Below are 18,603 nucleotides of genomic sequence, written 5' to 3' on the forward strand. Positions count from 1 at the left end.
TGCCTTTTCTTTCTCTGTGTGTATTCTTTATGCTGGAAATTATTCGATAGTTGCATCTTTCGTTTGCCTAGCTTTTGCTCGTTTTTAGCCATTTCAGTTTGGTGTACATGCGCGCTACGCATTTTGGAGCTAGTAGCATTGTTGAAGCTAGTCGGGGGCTAGTTTCAGCTTCATTTTCCAATTGTTGCAACTGTTTTTTTCTATTTTCGGGGATCGCTGTCCCATGCTTGACTCCGTCAGCTATTCTCAAGGGCGTTTGTATATTAGAATAATCTGGCTAATAGTTGTTTTTTTTCCTCTACTACGGAAACATGGCGCTGGGCTTAATGTTTGCTTGTTAAGCTGGTTTGCTGATGAGTTCCTTATTTGTCCGTGTCTGTGCGTTGTAGCTAAGTATTAGTTGCTTTAGCTTTGAGTATCATTTACTGTATCATTCGGCTTTGTAACTAACCTTTCTTCCGATCCTTATTTCTTATGCGTATAGCCAGGCAGCTCTTAGTGATGCTAGTTCTGGCGATGATCGAATGTTTATGTTTTACAAAACATCATTACAAATTTTGTCAATATAAGCAAATGTTTCAATTTTGTCTTGCAGGTTCCAAACCAGATATGTGATAGATGCGGCTTTTTTGGTAGCATTAAAATGAATAGAATGTGGTTGGTCAACATTGAAACGGCAAAGAAATTGCATCTGCCCGGCGCATACCTAGAATTATCTAGAAGAAACCTTTCAGCTTAAAAAAATGCAACCGAAAACGGTTTTACCGTTAGCCGCAGCGACCTGACGAGCCTTTCTGAAGCGCATTCCGTGTTCAGCGATTTATTTCAGCTGATAAACACACAATTTGCTGCATCTTAGCCCTTTTTCGTTTGCTCACATTGATCCAATTTCAATAATTAGGCACTCAAGTGTAAATCAAATCTATTTCATATAGCTCTATGGTTCCCTATGAATATGTTTACCTTCTCAATCTTCTTTCAACATCATCCTTTGCATTTTGTTATGATTTTCATTGTGTTTTCTTTCGGTGTTTGCATGCTTTGTAAATTTTCTAGCTCTACTATCTGCCTTTTGAATCGAATGAGATAAATCGTATGCTTTCAGCTTACTGCTCAAATTTGTTGCTTTAACTAAAGTTTATTTGCCCTTGATTCGCTAAGATTGCTGCAGCGGCTGACCTATCACAATGATTCCCTACATCCTCACTGTCGCAGTGGAGGTGCTTAGAGAATACTGGATTTAGCGTAAGCAAAACTCTTGATATAACAATCAAATCTTAATATACTGGTGTTGGCTGTACAAAATATAAAAAATAAACTCTGATGTCCTAAAAGTAGTACCAAGTACAATTGTTACACTCGATCTGAAGTGGTTTCGTTCATTAGTTCCAGCAGCGTCTTTAAGTTGCTCTTTTATCGACAGTTTATAATGCAGCACAACAGATGCAGCAGGCCTGACTAATTTAGGCAAATTTTGCTTACATTTGAACCATTTCGCACTGTACGTATCTTCATTCTGGGAATGTTACGCATTGGCTCGTCTGAGTGACTCTATGTCGAGACGATGGTTTGCTAATGCTGTTCCTTTTTATATTGTTGCTAGATAAGTCCATATTGCCGGAAAGCTAGTACACAGAAAGTATCTACAAATAGTGTTACAGTAACGCTCGTTCTCAATATTTGTCGACTCAAAACTGATAAATACGACGTGTTTGATTCAGGTATAAAATAGACACATACAAAATAGCCGAATCTAACCAAACATGTAATAAATTCAACGGCCAGTGTCCCTTCTAATTATTGTTTACGGAATGTTCTTGTTATTTAGTCTAATTTTAATCGATAGTCATTACTGAGACACATAAATTATTATTCGAATCATTTCCAATCTCAGGCGATAATCGCGCGCTGTTTAAGAGCACTCTTATCAGTAGTAGGATAGTATAGCTTACAGCGTTTAGATTTACGGTCAACTGCACTACAGAATTGGATTTGCTTATGCTTTATTACTGCTTTCGTCATCTATAGTAACAATTGTTTGATTTTTTTGTTGCTTTTCTGCAACACGGCTCTTTAAGATACATCTATGGTGCATGCATAAATTTCTTTTTTTTACTGCCTTGCATTCGGTTGTGTGAACACTAGTGTTGTAGATGCCTTCGGAATGGCATTCGGTGCATTTAGCGTTTGCCAGCCACCCGCTCTAGATCACGTTTTTGAACACTAATTTTTGGATTATATTCAAAACTGAGATGGTTTCGACAAGTTATGTTACTGAAAGAAAATTACTATAAAAATCTTCCTCGCTTTGAAATGTTTTGAATGACGTAAATCATGTGGTGTTGTATTTAAAAGTTGAACAATTCATTTTGAATTTAAAGCGATCACTTGTTACACACGTGAAAAGAAACCATATTCTATCTATGAAACTGTGACGATAATTAGTATAAAAACTTCCGTTTAATGTTATTGTGATCACTGTTCGGCGTCTCGGTGCGTTTTATCAGCGAAACATGAAGAGTAGTAAACTATGGCAGTTTGTATTTTGTTTAACCCAACTCAACTGTTTTACCTTTTGCACGTACCGGTAAGAATGCTCTGTTATTTCCACTAAAACGTTTGTGATAAGCACGTAGTTTGGATCCCATATCTGGCGGGGGTTTAAAATTCAAATCATACTCGTTAAAATGGTTCGATAAATCTTAGTAGAGCCGTTTCGTATGGCATGCCTGTTTCCTGCGTTTTTCAAGTTTTCATATTGATGCATTTTCTCCCTTTAACTGTTTGTTCTTGTTTATCCTAAGTAACATTAGTTCAATACATCGCTAGCAACGGGCGACCATTTCGGCGGCAGTCGGCGGCGGATATTTAAGTACTTTACATATGCGCCACGAATATGTATTAACTCTTAGCACGGTTTTAACGATATGCATCTCACGTCACAGCAACATGCCACATCTTGCTCGATTCCGTAAGCGATTTTTTTATTCCTTCGATCGCGCCATCGCCCAGTTTTCTTCTAGTTTTTACATCTCGTCCCCTTTTCTTCCCTATCCCGGCCATGCCAAGCTCTTAGTAAGCCAACAGTCTTACTGCTATTGGTTTCAGTTTTTGGTTGTGTTTTGCGCCTAGCGCCATCGTATCCTTGCATGTTTAGAATCTGTCCTTCGGTCACAGTTTGTTAGTTTTCTCTTCTATTGGCAACCATCGTTCTAGAGTACAACATTTCTACAAAATGTACAGTTCCTGTTCCTTTTAACGTTCCCTTCGTAACGTAGGTGCTTAGCAAAAGTACTTCAATGAACTATATTAATAACGTGATATTTTAGTGAGTGTTTTTGTCATTTCCCATGAAATGTTTGCCAATTCGTGAAGCTACCTTCATTGCAATTTACGCGTGGTTTTGGGATTGGTCAATCAAAAATTATTTCTTGTTTTTTCTGTTTTTCTCCAATTGGTTTCCATTGCTTATAGATTTCATAATGAACCATTATCTAATTGTTGAAGATCAAAAACTATCTTCTCGTCTTGCGACGAAGCAAGTACTACAAGCTTTTGATAAGTCGCTTTCCAGGACTGATGTCGGTCACGCTGATTTGTTGCACACTCCCTTGCTTCTTCCAACCTCTCCGATTTCTGTGTTTTGTGTGACTGCGAACGTGCTCGATGGTGTTACCAATATCATCCGACCACTTAAAACTGCATAGAAAATACCGCGTTCATCATAACTTTCTCTATTCGATACTTTCGATTAGTCCAAACTTCGTCTTCCGTCTGTGCGTCCCCAAAGACGGGGAAGGACTCGCCCCACATCACACTCTGGTCCAACAGTAAACACCCTCCCGGAGCGCTCTTGCCGGCTCGTTTGCCATGCCCTTGCCGGTCACGCCGGCCCGATATGTCTCATTTCTAGCACGCCACGTTTTCAGGCAACGGATTTTCCGTTATTCGAATCGCGCCATTCTTGGCCCGCATCGCGGCACTGTTTTCATAGATGGCAGCACCGGCGGCACTTCCGCCGATGCACGCACTTCCGCTGCTGGAGATGTTGGCCGTTGCTGTGATGCCGATGTTTCCGCCGCTGTCCCCGTTGTGCTGTTCAGAGCTACCACCGCCGCCGCCGCCGCCACTACCGCCACCGCCGCCGCTGCCGCCTCCTCCGGCGGTCAGCAGCACGTTGCCGTTCAGCTTGTCGAACTCTTGATTGTGGCGATTACACGACACCGTGTCATTGTTGTTGTTGTTGCGGTTGATAGCAGTTGCAGCAGCAGCAGCGGCAGCAGCAGTAGCAGTGGTTGGATGGTATTTAGCATGCGGTGAAAATGTTGGTGCTGCCTCAACACCATTAGTACGATTAATAGCTGTAGCTGAATAAAGCGAGGTGCGTGTCTTTGATGGGATGATGTTTCGCAAATGAGCTAGTCGTAATAATTGGTTGGTTTTTATATTTTCTCTGTTTTTGGTAGAAAATATACACTGATTACATTTAATTAATATGATTCCGCACAAAGTTTCAATGTTTGTTTGATTGTTTGTTTGATTTGTTTTTGCTGAGAGCGGTTAGCGATTAGGAATATTGATTCGATTACGCGAGACGCTGCGGCAAACACACTGCGAGTAGCGAGTTTCGAAATTCAATAAGAGCTACACCTCAACAAAAATCTATTGCTTTTCATATCACAACGTTGCAGACCCTCTTTCATCCCAATTACTTCAACCGTGTTTAAAAGGACTCGTCACAAAACGGCTTGCGTGGCCAAAGTGGTAGAGAAACGAAAAATACTTAACTTTCCACTTCCAAAGTTCCCAAAATTCAAAACAAACAAATCCGTCAGAACTAAAGCAATAAACATAACACAAAACAATAACACCATTGAAGATTCACCAATCTGTGTATTGAAACTTGTGTTACGCGAGAAACTACTCGGTAAACGACAAAAAATACAGAACTGAAATTGATACCGGCAACATGACGACAGATTATTTGCAATGGCAGAAATGTTTTCTTCGATTTGAGTGAATGATGGTGATGAGTTATGTCCAATGTCTAACATGATATGATATGCGTGAATGATTATGATATTGATAGCAAAAATTCAATTACAAACTTCAACATTACCACGTGGATTAGGTAGGACAAATATTTTGCAAGTCCTTGTAAGTTTTTTTTTTATCACCGAAAAAGACTCGTCCGTACCGGTCCCGCACTATAGTCGATATTCTAACATAACCTTCGAAGAGTGAAACATGCTTAAACCTGTCCTAGATCTACTAACTCATAGGAAGGATGACCTAATCATTGGCGCAACTTCTTCATCCAAGCGGCTGGTTCCGAAACTACAACTTTGAACATTTATTTGAGCAGTAACTTCATCGTATAGCAGCAGTGTGAACTGATCAAGTCTACCATAAGCGTCAAGTGCTACGAAGTATGCTCTTACAGCATTCCGATGGCAGCCGCGGCACTATTCGCTAAAAGTAAAGATGCTTCCAATCGCGATTTGGCCGGACGTTGAGAGGAAAGTGGTGGCATTTTCAAAGCAGAATGCATATTGTGCAAACGATTTATTTCTTTCAGCAGTATATGTGTAGAGAGTAAATAGAAGCGATCGAAAGTTCTGGTTTAACAATTTATTCCATATCAAATTACAATATACAATTTTTGACATAACATAAAATACAAAATAAAACTACGAAAAACACAAAGCGTATTAGTGCCGTCAATGTTTTAAAAATCATGCGAACTGAAGGCGGCTACGCAAAGAATCTTACAGTAACATAATAAAATAATTCTCGATACAAGAAAAAGGTAGATGGTTCGATAAAAGATAAACGTAGAAAATTGGGGCGTTGCGCGCCGTGTGTGCCCCGTAGCAACAAGCGAGAGGAAATTATTCGAACGAAAATAACCAAAGACGAAAAGCGCAGTATAGCGATCGACGGCTCATAAAGCGTAAAGCCCTGGATATCTGTATCGTTTAGAGACCGGCCGGTGCCTTTGCTTTAGTGGGGGATGCAATTTTCTTCGAGACTGTGAAGAGAAAATACACATTCCACGAATGGTTTAGCTCGCTTCGCAGTCGAACTTATGGATTTGCTCAGATGACGCAGGGAGTGGAATTTCACTAACTCTACGGGCTGTTATTTTTACATGAAGCAAAAACGATGCTTGTTCGATGTGCAGAAGCATTGCCTGCACTAGCCGTTTACCAAAAAAAATAAGCAATAGCACTGATTTTCTACATAGTGTATTAAAACATTATTTTTACTCGAATGAAATGGCCTATGAATTGCTACATTTGCTTCAGAAATTATTTATTTTGTGTAAATGAAATTGATTGACCCGCAATACCCGTCCTGCTGTAGTTTTGTGCATTTCAGTGACACAACCTGACTGGTGGAAGACCGGCGTGATGAGGCGTACTACTTCACTGCTTCTCACTGCAACCGAGTGAGTGAGTGAGTGTAAACTCGTCTTCTGAACTCGATAATAATTGTTTCGCAATTATTTCCACACTTTGGGCCTGCACCCGTGATAAGCTAAGCCTGAAATGGCATTTCAAGTTCATTAACTAACCTATCCTAATTGTTCGGTCAGACAATGGCACCCACAATAGCAGAACCGATACAGGTCCACAATCTACCCCTCTGATCGTATAAAAGTTGCCCCCCGAACTATGGAACGTTCTCCACTAACCGTTCAACCATTTCATTTAATTTAAATCATTATTATTTTAAAAACTTAGGGACTTTTATAAGATCATCTTTCGGAAAAATTAAGCCAATCTTTGGTTCATGCAGACCGGTTTTCGTGGACACTTAAATGTATCGTTACCACAAATTTCACTCACTGCTCGACGTTCGATGCGCGGCTTTTCGTTTGATTGGATTTGGAAAAATAGCGTGTCGCCTAAGTATTGCAGAATCATTTAACCAACTCCAAACGCGCTTATATTAATCTAAAACGTGTTTAGATTTTTTATGCTAAATACTTTTCTGCAGCGCAGTTAGTTAAGACGAGTTTTGCAATACGATATTAGAGGATGTCGCGAGTGCCGGATCCCATATGTGACGGGGAAGGCCTGCAATTATGGATGCCAGGAAATGCAGTAAACTGTCCTACAAGCAAGATCCCTCTTGAGGAAGACCGAAAACGGGATCGGGAATCGGCGGCTTTCTAGGGGGACAAACTTTCTACTGTGCCCGCGCGAGACAGTTTGCCTATCTTTTGCAAAGCTCCGACAGCTAAAAATAAACGAATTTTGGTGAGTGTATGAGAAAAATAAGCAACAAAAGTAAATAAAATGTGAGAAGATGTAATGAGAATGTTAATGCGATAAACTAGAGTGACTTCATAGCCAAGAGTAATGAATATGGACCTCAGTGATAGCGAATTTATTACGCGATGATTGTAATGAATTGAATTGATTTGACAAAAACACACATTATAGTGCATGTTAGTGTAAGGTTAAGCTATGTTATTTTAACTACGAATTTAAAGAAACAGTGCGACAATGATAAACAAGAATATATGTAAACAACAAATATGTTGAAAGCCGCGCGCTTCTACCGTAGGCTTCAAAAGTTTAGTCATGGAACTTTACTAGTAATTCAAAATGCTCTACTCCAACTAAACACAGAACTCGCTTAATCTCAATGAGAAGGGTCATCCGTACAACAAACAATCGGCATTCGGTCAAGTTCCAATTGCGCAAAACAAACATAATCGATCATCGACAGAAATTTGTATCGAAATCATATTAGACATTCTCATCCACAACAAATCCGATGTATCCGTTCAATTCCGTTGTGATCTTCATCTCTTCCACAATTGAACAAACGAACATCGGATAAATTTATGAGGAAACAGCACACAGTGACACACGTACAACGCACACACTCCTTCCGGTAAACCGTACAGCCGCAAGTAAAAGGTAACGTGAGAAAATCTAAGCTACGAGCCAAGGATCGCGCGCTGCACCGCAGCGATTGAGAGAACAGAAACCAATACTTTTATCCCGAATCGGCGCCACAAACGCAAAAAGCAAAAACCGAATGAATAATTTACAGGCAAGAGCATTCTATGTCAACTTTGAGCGAATGTTTGGGTTTGATTACTTTCAAAGCTCAAACAAACAATTACTAATTGGTTTTATTGCCAGTTCCATCTATATCAGAATCCATAATATACTTTAGTAACACAGCTTTACAATTTCACTTGCTTCCATCACAACGTTTAATTTGAGAATTCACGAAAACGAAATTCATTTATGCAACCTGTCTGAGCGTACATTTCGCAACTAGAAACAAACCAACCAACAAGATCATCAATAGGCTAAATAGGCTTTTGTTTCCCTTTTCTCTTTATCAAAACCGATTGAACCAATCGTTAGGGCCCGGCGTTTGCTATCGGTAGGTGATACTATCATTTTTCTAAGCAAAAAAGCTCAATTCCCTCTAGTTTAGTTGCTACTCTATTTGCTATCCGTCTACAATTCGAAAATCTTCATTGTATGCATCTCTATTGTTTGCGCTTCGTTTGTTCGCATTCTGTGTACCACGGTCCACGGAAGAGTAATACAAATATTGAACACATACAGCGATCATATTAATTTATAATGAAACCAATGCTATCGGATAATGTTTTAATTTATTGTGAGAACTCGATACATGCTGGTTGTCTAATGGTTTGAGCTCATTTTTTCAATGTTTCCTTCAGCGTATGATTGATCCTAGATGATAGTTATGATTGCGTCGTGACCGCGTGTGTTGAGCTTGACACAAATTTCAACTAGACTGGCATCGTTTGGGTATGAATTTAAACCAATTCAAGTGTAAAAGACTACAACGCTCCTCACGCTCACAGGACGATGCTGCCATGAGATAGATGTGATGGTGAGCGGTATGCAGTACTAGTTGTGTCCTGCGCATCTACTGACTCGATAAAACATGTATGGCAGTATGATAGCGATTCCGATTACAGTATGTATTTTAATGCGTACACCTTCAAGCGATACGATGCGAAATGTGGAACGCGAAAACTATTGTTGAGTAAGTGATGTGAACGTGATGTTTGCGGCGTTGTATGCTTTCGATCAGTAACTCTACCGGCGCCGTTATACCGAAACTGAGCAAAGCGGCCCAAAACAGCACACGGTGTACCGCTTGTTTAAAGTCTGCTCCCTACAAACTCCCACGATTTCGCTAATCTTTCGAAAGCCCTTTCTAGTGTAGCCGATAGCAGCAGTGTGTTGAGTGTACATGGGCGCGCACAGATAGGTCGTGTGTACTTTGTGTGGCTGTGTTCGATCGTCAGCATTTTCAATTTTGCCTTCTCTCTGTTCCAGGATTTAAAACGTTATGCCAGACGATGCTGCAGTGGGTGCAGTAGAGCGAATGTTTGGTTAAGGATGCTGCGTTTCATGGAAAACCCATGGAACAGTAAGGGAAGTTTGCTACAAATATGACTTCTAGCCATTTCTAGCGTTCGTGTAAGGCTTGGTGTGCTTTTCGAATGGGGAATAACCAACGGCTCTCGAGTGGAACAGGATCAATAGGTTTTATCAATACGTTCGAATGTGTGTACTATGCGCGCTTACTCTTACACCACTAGGTACTGCTCTGTGTGTGAGTCGGAAAATTTAACACTTACCGTAGCCTTCTCCCTGGAGGAAAAGTCGGAACGCTTCGGCCAGCTTGCCCGGTTGTTCCTCCAGTACCAGGCCGCAATCGGAAATCTAAAAGGAGAAGCAAAACATCAAACAATGGTCGATTCGCAGACCGTTGATTTCAATATTCTCCAGTGGTATAGTGGCATTTCGTTACATCGTACGTTTGTCATTAACATTGGTCCAATGTATAGGTCGTATATCAGTTCTGCTCCACTCCGTTCTGTCAAAATCTCAACTTGCGTTGGGGACACATTGCGTCATACTTGGTACCCGGTCAACCTGCAGAACCGGCAGAGGCAATATGAGCGGGACATAATTATCCCACCGCGACATCCACCACGTGATTAGGTGTCATTTTTTATTCAGCCACAAATGGCGTTACGCAAAACGCTCCACAGTGGCCCTTTCTGCCCATATTCTCGAATCGTGTTTTCATCCTGGGAATACAATCCACCGGTGTGTAACCGTAGGCGTGAAGCGTCCGTATACGTCCGTCGTCGTGTCGCCGGGTGGTTGATGGTGAAATTAAAATGAAATTACCTTCATCCAATTAGTCTTCTCGGGGATTAGTCTACCGTTGAACGTCACCGTGTCATCGATGTGGGGCGAAAGCGCACCAGTAATGTTTAACACGGGCATCTTCAGTGACGGGGCAGCTAAGGTGATGGTGGCCAGGCACGGGAACAGCATGGATGAGAAAAAGCAGAGCCATTATTGTAATGGAATTATTTCGCGGCGCAAAAAAATCGAACGTCATACAATGAAGCTAATAATTAACATTGACAGACGGTTTCATTTTTTCAACCGGCGAAAGCGCACAACAGCAGGAAAACGACTTTTCGTTCGATTTCTACATTTCACAAAAATATCACTCAATTTACTAACCTGTCTGTGGCGATCCGGAAGGTGTCCGGGCAATGTTCAAATCGGTACGCTTGATGTACGCATCAATCAACATGGCCAAGTTAACCGGATTTATCGAACGCTCAAAGTTGCTTTTATACAGCTACGAGTGCGAGAAGAGAAGTAGAAAATAAGGATAACAAATCTAGTAAAGCACCATCAGCTCGCGCCCAGACACCAATTAGCGACGCTGGCACCGACCTGCACCAAATCCAGATTACGCTCCTCTGGATTCCGACCGAAGTGATGCCACATCAGGTAGTCCAGCACGCCCTGGGTCATGCCCTTGGTGCGCAGATTACGCGTATTCAGCAACTGGTAGCCCCATTCGATCCAACCGGCTGCTGTGGAGCTGCAGTTGATAAGACAGAGTGCACCAACCTACACCGGAACCGGGACAAAAAATAGTACGTCAGATACGACCCAGATGATGCCGCTGGTCCTTCGCACAAATGATTGCAAGACTTGGCCAAATATGCTCCACTGTGTTCTACAGGTCACAAAAGTATTTTCGACGAGGGGATGCCTTTTAGACTACATTTTAAAGTGCCCCATCCTCTAAATCCATGCAAGGTTACTCACCTTATCCGGATTGGCCAGAGCAAACCGAGCCAGAATGTTGGCTCCGGCGCCGACACCGAACCCGATGATGGACTTCAAATTAAAGTGCGTCATCACAAACAGCAGTTGCGACGCCAGTTCGTCGAACGTCGGATAGACGTAGCTAAACGAGGGCAAGCAAGTAGTTGCGGTAAGTGCTGGGACCGATTTGATGTGACAGTTGGATGCACCAACCAATCTGGCCACAGCTCGGGCATACTTACTCTTCCGGGAACGTAGGGGCTCCCTCTTCCTGGCCGGGGGCGTTCACGTGATAGACACAGAAGTTATCCAGCAGCGAGCGCATCGTGGGAAAGTTGAAGAACCCGGCAAAGCTCGATGCATCTATTAGGACACGGGTGGACGACGGAAGGACCATAGATTTTAGTATGCTTTGAAACATCGGACCTTCATTCATCAGATCACGGGGGGTGTGCTTTGTCCGTGCCCCAACTCGAAAACCGCGCCGCGTCACTATCATATACTCACAGTTCAATCCCAGATCGTGGTACGTCACAATCGCCGGCTTGGTTGTGTCACCCTGGACAGCCACCAGAATGTCTCCCTTGTCCGTCGGTACCCGACGCAGGTCGCACGAACCCACTATCGAGCCTCGCTGGTTCGGGTACTGTAGCTGCACGGAGCGCAACTCAATGTCATCCATCGGGTCCACCGGCATCGCTCTGCAGCGGAATAAAGAGGATCGAAGCGGATGGATTCAGTCATGGTCGGTGCAGAGCCGTTCGATGGATCATTACACAACCCGGCCCTCCATGTATACTCTCCCGACCAGACCGTCGGGAACGAATTAGAGCCACCGGTATAGAGCGCGACACGGTGAGGAGGTCGGACGCTTGTTGTTGTTATCAACCACAAGCACGGGTCCGCCTTGAGATGTGCTAGTTAGCCCTCAGGCTCCCGTGGCGTACCACGAACGCTATCCGCGGTTGGCTTTCTTACATAATTACTGTCAACCGAGTGGAAGAACCTGCCATTGGAGCGGTTCAGCGAAGTGTGTAAACAAATCGGAAGCACGTCTTTCGCCACAGATTAACGTGGTTCGGTGCAATCGTGCTCGTATTGCGTCGTGCGACCCAAACTTGGCGCTATATTCGAAGGATTGATTCTAATAAATTGAAATTTCAGAAAAACCGGTAAACGGAGAAGCTTTCGAAGACTATCTGCTATAAGTTTACAGGACTATCTGCTAAGTCTACCAATTTAGAGAGAGTCGAAAAATATGTTTAAAGCACATCAGGTACAGCTTCTATTAACTAAATTTCTTCTAAACAATGACTTTTTATAATTCAAAAATTCTAACCAATTCTAAAGGAAAAAAACAATATCTAATCATCATGCAAAAATTATTGCGTATTCTATGGAGTATTGAAATTTAATGCTACGTCTTTTACGTTAATGTTTTCGTCTCTCGTTTGTCCTTCTATCTAGGCACAATGACGTCAATTATTTTAAACCCCCGTTCGATTTCTTTTCCTTTCCAACACCCCAAAGTTTTAGAATTATTAACAATCTTTTCCAATTGGTTGCTTTGCGAAAGAAGTCTTTTGCATAATAAAACACAATGATCTTACAAAGGCGACAGCTTCGAAACGATTGCAAACTTATGCAATCACCGCCACCCGGCACCGGTCGGCCCGGAGAAGGCGACTCTAGAGCTTTGGTCGAATTGTCGACAATCAAGCTATGCCATTTATTATTCCTTCACAGAACCCAAAGGCGAGGCCCTGACGCCGTTTCTGGTAGCTTTGCGGGTCTGAGGCAAAGTGAAGCTTCCCGCGGAGGTCCCATTTATTTTTAGCAAATGTCCCTTCGAAAGTCCTTCCGAAAAATCCTTCGGATAGTTTTCGGTTTCGATCACTAAAGGAATGTGTCGTCCTTCGGTGGGGTCAGATTTCCAAAACTGTGGAGCCCGTCCCTTTTTCGGTCGGTCGCGATACAGGTCGTCTGTTTCTGGTAGCCATACTTTATCACTAGACCGACCCGGCAGGGGCAGACAGGATGATAGAGGCTCGAGGACAGGTGGGAAAATCGAACCCACCGCCGTCAGTCTGGCGGCGGCCACCGGGTGGTAGCTATGGTGACCGTTATGTGAAAACAGAACTCGACATCTGCTCCGGGTGGGATTCGCAAAACTGCCCGTGCTCTACCGATTAAGTACACAAGGCCGGATTTGGTCGAAAGAAGGAGCCCACGTCCAAAAGCTAGACATCGGCGGTCCTTCCATATCGGTCCGAATGAAGCACGTGCAAAAGTCTATGTTTCGTTTCGGAAATAGTTCCAAATCACTTGACGACAGAAAAGCGTGAAGGTGTGTGACGCCCCCGGTCACGGAACAAGCAGCAGCAGGAGCTGGTCTAAAGCCCGCCATTGTTGCGCCGAGTCCTCGCCCTCTCGGTTCAATGTCTACAATGCGGCAATTTATCATTGAACCTTTTCACTTCGACGTGATAAGGGACAACCTTTTGGACTCGATCACTCATTCCGATGATTTAGATGATATCGGAAGTAAAAGGTTTCCCGTATCGGTGATGTTTGAACAAGGACATGGAACCTATTCTCTTCAGTCGCTCCAGTAATTCAATAACGGAATTCAATGAGAAAATTTGTTTTCAAAAAGAAGACCATCAAACATCAATATATAACAAGTAAAACTGCAATGAATTACAATTTTTAACAACCAATCGACCTTCCATCATTTTGGTTTGTTTGCAAAAATAACTTTTCGCACAAAACAAATCTGATTTTCACGCGTCGGGCATCCGGCCTTCGATCCCATATCCATCATCATTGTTTCACTCTCTACACACTTTATCTTTCGGAAAAGGCCAACATCCATTTTGTCCAACGGGCTTTGTTAAACGTGTGCCCCGGAAAAGCTGTGCCGAGAAAAACGACCTACGACAGTGATCTGCATTTGATGGATTAATTAATTCTCTTCGCCATCGAACAACGATTATCCGACAGGGGACGACGTGTTGTTGACAGACCAAACAGACATCATCACGTCGACATCACGGGAACAGCTTTTTCGGCGAGTGTGACAGGGAAAATTGGGAAGATTGAGAAAATTGGGAAAAGAATAGGGTCTTTCAAGATTACGGCTAGTGACGTCGGTGAAAGTTTATTGCATTCGCGTGACGAAGGGGGGACGCGTTAAAGTCCTGCAATTCGTCAGCATTTTCTACACCCGTACCGGTGTCAACTTGTGGATATAAATACTAAATAAGATACCTTTGGAAAATAAAGTTCCTCGAAAAAAGCTCAAAACACTGCTAACGATCGTTCCAATTGAACCAAAAAAAAACATTCAACTAAAAATATACTCTAAACACGAATTGCTCATATATTTTTTCCTTTACACGGAATTTACTAGATATCATTTGAAACCCTACATACTCAAATCATTAGTTACCAGAATGGTGATCCTCTCAAATACACTGAAATATACCAAATAAGATCGAAAACCTAAACAACCCACAAACATGCATCTCTGCTTTTGGCGAGGACTTCATCACCATCTCGCTGGCGCCACACGAAGCTCTAGCCAGTCGCGACACCGAAAAGAACTATTGGTTTGTTTTACTCGACCCGGAACGTAGCTTTATCATCATATATCTGTACGACGTTTAAACGATGACAATGTGCGAAGGAGATGTTTGCAATGAAACAAGACGCATGACTTGAGGATTCACATGGCCCTCGATATGCACACAGTGAACCCTTTCACTAGTCTATGTCTATCTAGGATTGTTTGCCTGTGCCACAACCCGTGAAATACCTTCACCCGCAGGGCAAAGTTGGTCCCTGCTGCCATGACACGGCTTCGACTTGGCTCGACATTTTCTAATTACTTTGCCGAGATCCGCGTTCCTTCTGAGGCAACAATTGCTTCCACTTGTACAATTTGTGCTAATTTGCGAATCATGTGCTCGGGTGAGTGTGTCGTCATCCTCGAACGTTAGTGCCAAGTTTGGGCCCAGGTGACTCATCATCATTCACAAAGCCCGCGAAATGTTTCTTTTCATTTTCATAAAGCAATTCTCAATGCACTCGCTTTTTGCGTTGGCCTCATTTCACCTTCGAACATATTTTCTTTTCCGACCTTCTCAAAACGAACTCAAACCAGCTACTTCTTTGCCGTAATTGAAGTGAAAGCGTTTACTCCAATGCTTTGCTCTGAAATTAATGGCGCTAGAAGAGTCGATTCTGTGATTGTTTTCCTTAATTTACGTTAAAAATATTACAAATTAAATATACAAATATTTATGCAAGTGTCGCAACTCGACGTACAACTTTTAGATATACTTTTGGAAAAATTGTATATTGATCAGCCTGACGTTTTAAAGATAAACATGGAAAGGATTTGATAATAAAAGCTCCCAGTTTTCTGAAACAAAATTCGAAAGAAATCTATTTCAGGAAGAATGTAAAATTTTTGCTGATTTCAGTTAGATACGTCTATAGTCAAGGGCATCAACGTTTGTCTTCAGATGCTGCCAACGTATGTTTCTACTGTTTTCGATTCCATGATGCTCATGGAAAATAACAAAAAAAAAAAACACACAAGATAAGCAACTTTTACTGACATTCGTATTTTCTGGCTGACGGTGGCAGAATAAAAATCAATATTGCCTTGTTTTGCATCAACGTCCAAAATAACATACGCATGTTCGTTTTTGTGCTCCAATACTTCGAATCGAAGCCAATGAAACGGAATAAGTTCTTTTTTCTGGAGATCACAAGCTCCATATCGTCTTCGTGTGCCTTTTCGTCGATTGCCCCTATCTAAAGCCACTGATTTAGATAACCTGATCCTGTGGGGAGGGCAGATGTTTGCCCTGGTACCGGGTGTGTGTTTGCGTTGATAAGGAAGAAGTGGATCGGGTCCCATAGATAACAAGCGAATTATGAAGCATCTTCAGTCTCATTGAGAGGACCGGGTCTAATGGAGCTGGGGATGCACTTTGCAGCTGCAGCAAGACACCGCTGCACGCTTCTATGCAGCAGGAACCGACACTCTATCGATCGGTGGCCGCCTTGGTCTCCCCATTCGAAGTGTGCCTCAAGGAGGATGGTGCCCCAGCTGTTATGAAAATTGTTGCATAATTGAACCGCACCGGTTCGAGTCCCGGTTTATGCATCCCGTTCCAACATCGAGCAACGGTCGGTCTGTCCATTATCGACACATTTCCATCGTACGCATTGACCTGAGAAAGTGGCCTAATGGAACGAACGGCTCCAGTCGATAATACTTGGCGACGTCGCCGGCGATGGACGCGCGCTGCAAATGTAATAATGGGAAAAGTTGGAGCCTGACACGGTGGAGGGCACGTGGTGGGCATTTTTAATTGCCTTCTACACGCCAGGATAAGAAGGAAACCTTCCTGCGGCCTTTTCCGCTCGCCAAACGAGCATCACTTTCCGCGCGCAAGATAAAGTTCCGAGCTTCTTCGCTAATGAAATGAAGTGCAATTTAATTCCCGCCCGGACCAGGGTCCGTTGAAAAAGACAAATAACTTCCCGGCTTTCGGTGAAACATTGGACGTTGCTTGAATTTATAGTCGAAGTGTTGTTGTACGCTTCCATCAAGCATTTTTGGTCGTTTCAGGCATTTTAAATTAGTTCGATCTTAGCCTGATAAATTTTAGCGCCGATAATCTTAGCCTGTTAAAGTATGCAGTTTAAAGTGGTGTAAAAATCAAATAGTGATAGCTGATAGCATGATAAATTACTTATTGTAGTCTCGTGTCTTGCGCCTTAATTGTAACGAATGTAAGCATCTCTAAAAGACTATCAACAATCGCATATCTAACACGTATGCGCCATTTGTTGGCTCTTTCGGTTCGGGTAGACATATCGTCGCCCTCTATTTACACTTTGACGCAAAGCAATAAAGTGCACGGTTGGCTATATAATAAGGATATTATTTGCTGTACACGCGTGTGGTGTAAATAATTGAATCTGGATGAAAGGAACTTTTACCAGGAAAAACATATTTGTGAGTATCTGAAATATTATAAATATGACATATAATGAGAGCAGTACTACGGGCGGCGGAAGAGCTTGAGCAAAGGGCATGATAAGAGCCATTTGTTGTGTAATAAATGGGCAATGTTGAGAGCGCGACGGTTGCAGGTTTGTATAAAGTTGTGTTTTCCATGAGTTTCGAACAGTGTGTCGTGGTTTCGTTAGTTTCCAAATAAAATTGCACTCGACTCGCAGCATCGGGCAGGGTTAGAAAGTAAACGGACCGAAGAAAAGAGTACAAACAAGCATCAAACGAAATCGAATTTGTGGTCGAAATAAATCAACTTTCTGGTTCAAACACGAGATCTCCGTTTGCAAGCTTGCTTGCGGGTGCTGCCGTTAGGTTTTAAAATGAAACAAAAATCAAAAACAAGAACCAAAGTGAAATCATAAGAACAAAATGCAATCCCAATCTTACCCAAGCAGACGAGCTTCCTCGGCAGTGTGCGCTGGTGCGGATGGCATTCTGGCGTTCGCTGATTTGCCGGTTTTGTCGCGATCCCTGAAATTAGTACTAAATCACATGCAGAGGCCGCAGAAAAACCGAAAACGAAGAAAAACCAAACAAACACAAAACATTCGAACCGAAGGAAAGGGCGGAAACGGGTTGACATGGAGCAGGACACGGGGAAGGACATGGAAATCAAATGTCGGAAAACAATGGAAAGAAAACGCATAAGTTAGTAGGGAAGCAAAAGGGCAAAAATTAAATACGCGCGTTCGCACAGGGAAAAGTGTTCAGACGATCAGTGATTGTTGTTGAATTATGGGAAAAAGGGAGAAATAAATCGAATTCCACAAGATGTAACATGAGAGGGGCAAAACCAAGGTCACAAATTGAAGGAGATCGAATCGGGGTTGTTGTGTTAATCTGTTCTGTTGCATCTGTTTTGAGTATGGTTCTGATCTACGCTTATCCTTATCCACAGATTGTTATGCTCTGATCCTCATCAAAACGCATTGATTATTGAACGTAGACGAATATGATGATGATAATGATGATGATGGTAATGTGTGTATTGGTGCGTGAAAATGTGAAGCTCAGCCACGGGGAAAAACATACGACATTAAACAAACATTACCTGTGCTCTCCGTTTGCGGCGTAAAATGCTTCGAATCAATCGAATCGCTGCCTCATTAAATGGCAAGAAATTGGAACATTGGCCAAAGGCAAAGGTATAAATATCAATCATTTACTGTCAGATATCTCTGCCTCGGAGATAGCACCGTCGTTACACCAATATTACCAATATTACCAAGCAACATTTCAAAAGTTATTTATAAATGGAAGCGTTTGCCCGTTGAAGTGAAAGTAATTTATCGTTTGAAGCGAAAGTAATTTAAGCTTTATGAAGTTGCGTTCAAAGAATTCAGACGGTGC

General features: G+C 42.4%; 1 protein-coding gene across 11 annotated transcripts in view; it reads right to left on the minus strand.

The window, feature by feature from the left end:
- Positions 1 to 1,607: 1,607 nt before the first annotated feature.
- LOC131211470 (protein NDRG3) overlaps positions 1,608 to 18,603 on the minus strand; it is a 32,871-nt gene continuing 15,875 nt past the window's right edge. For 4 of the 11 annotated variants that reach the window (XM_058204941.1, XM_058204942.1, XM_058204944.1 and 1 more), the window contains exons 2-9: positions 11,664 to 11,857; positions 11,399 to 11,519; positions 11,157 to 11,298; positions 10,776 to 10,955; positions 10,557 to 10,677; positions 10,212 to 10,327; positions 9,653 to 9,737; positions 1,608 to 4,331 (exon numbers count right to left, since the gene is read on the minus strand). In XM_058204941.1, the coding sequence (XP_058060924.1) occupies positions 3,910 to 4,331; positions 9,653 to 9,737; positions 10,212 to 10,327; positions 10,557 to 10,677; positions 10,776 to 10,955; positions 11,157 to 11,298; positions 11,399 to 11,519; positions 11,664 to 11,857 (1,381 nt within the window). In that variant the 3' untranslated portion in view covers positions 1,608 to 3,909. Of the gene's footprint in view, positions 4,454 to 5,622; positions 7,246 to 9,652; positions 9,738 to 10,211; positions 10,328 to 10,556; positions 10,678 to 10,775; positions 10,956 to 11,156; positions 11,299 to 11,398; positions 11,520 to 11,663; positions 11,858 to 17,640; positions 17,737 to 18,603 lie in introns of those variants that run through there. The other 7 variants (XM_058204937.1, XM_058204936.1, XM_058204938.1 and 4 more) reach the window with 5 other exon arrangements.

This window comes from Anopheles bellator, chromosome 2 (genome assembly GCF_943735745.2).
Source record: "Anopheles bellator chromosome 2, idAnoBellAS_SP24_06.2, whole genome shotgun sequence".
NCBI lineage: Eukaryota > Metazoa > Arthropoda > Insecta > Diptera > Culicidae > Anopheles > Anopheles bellator.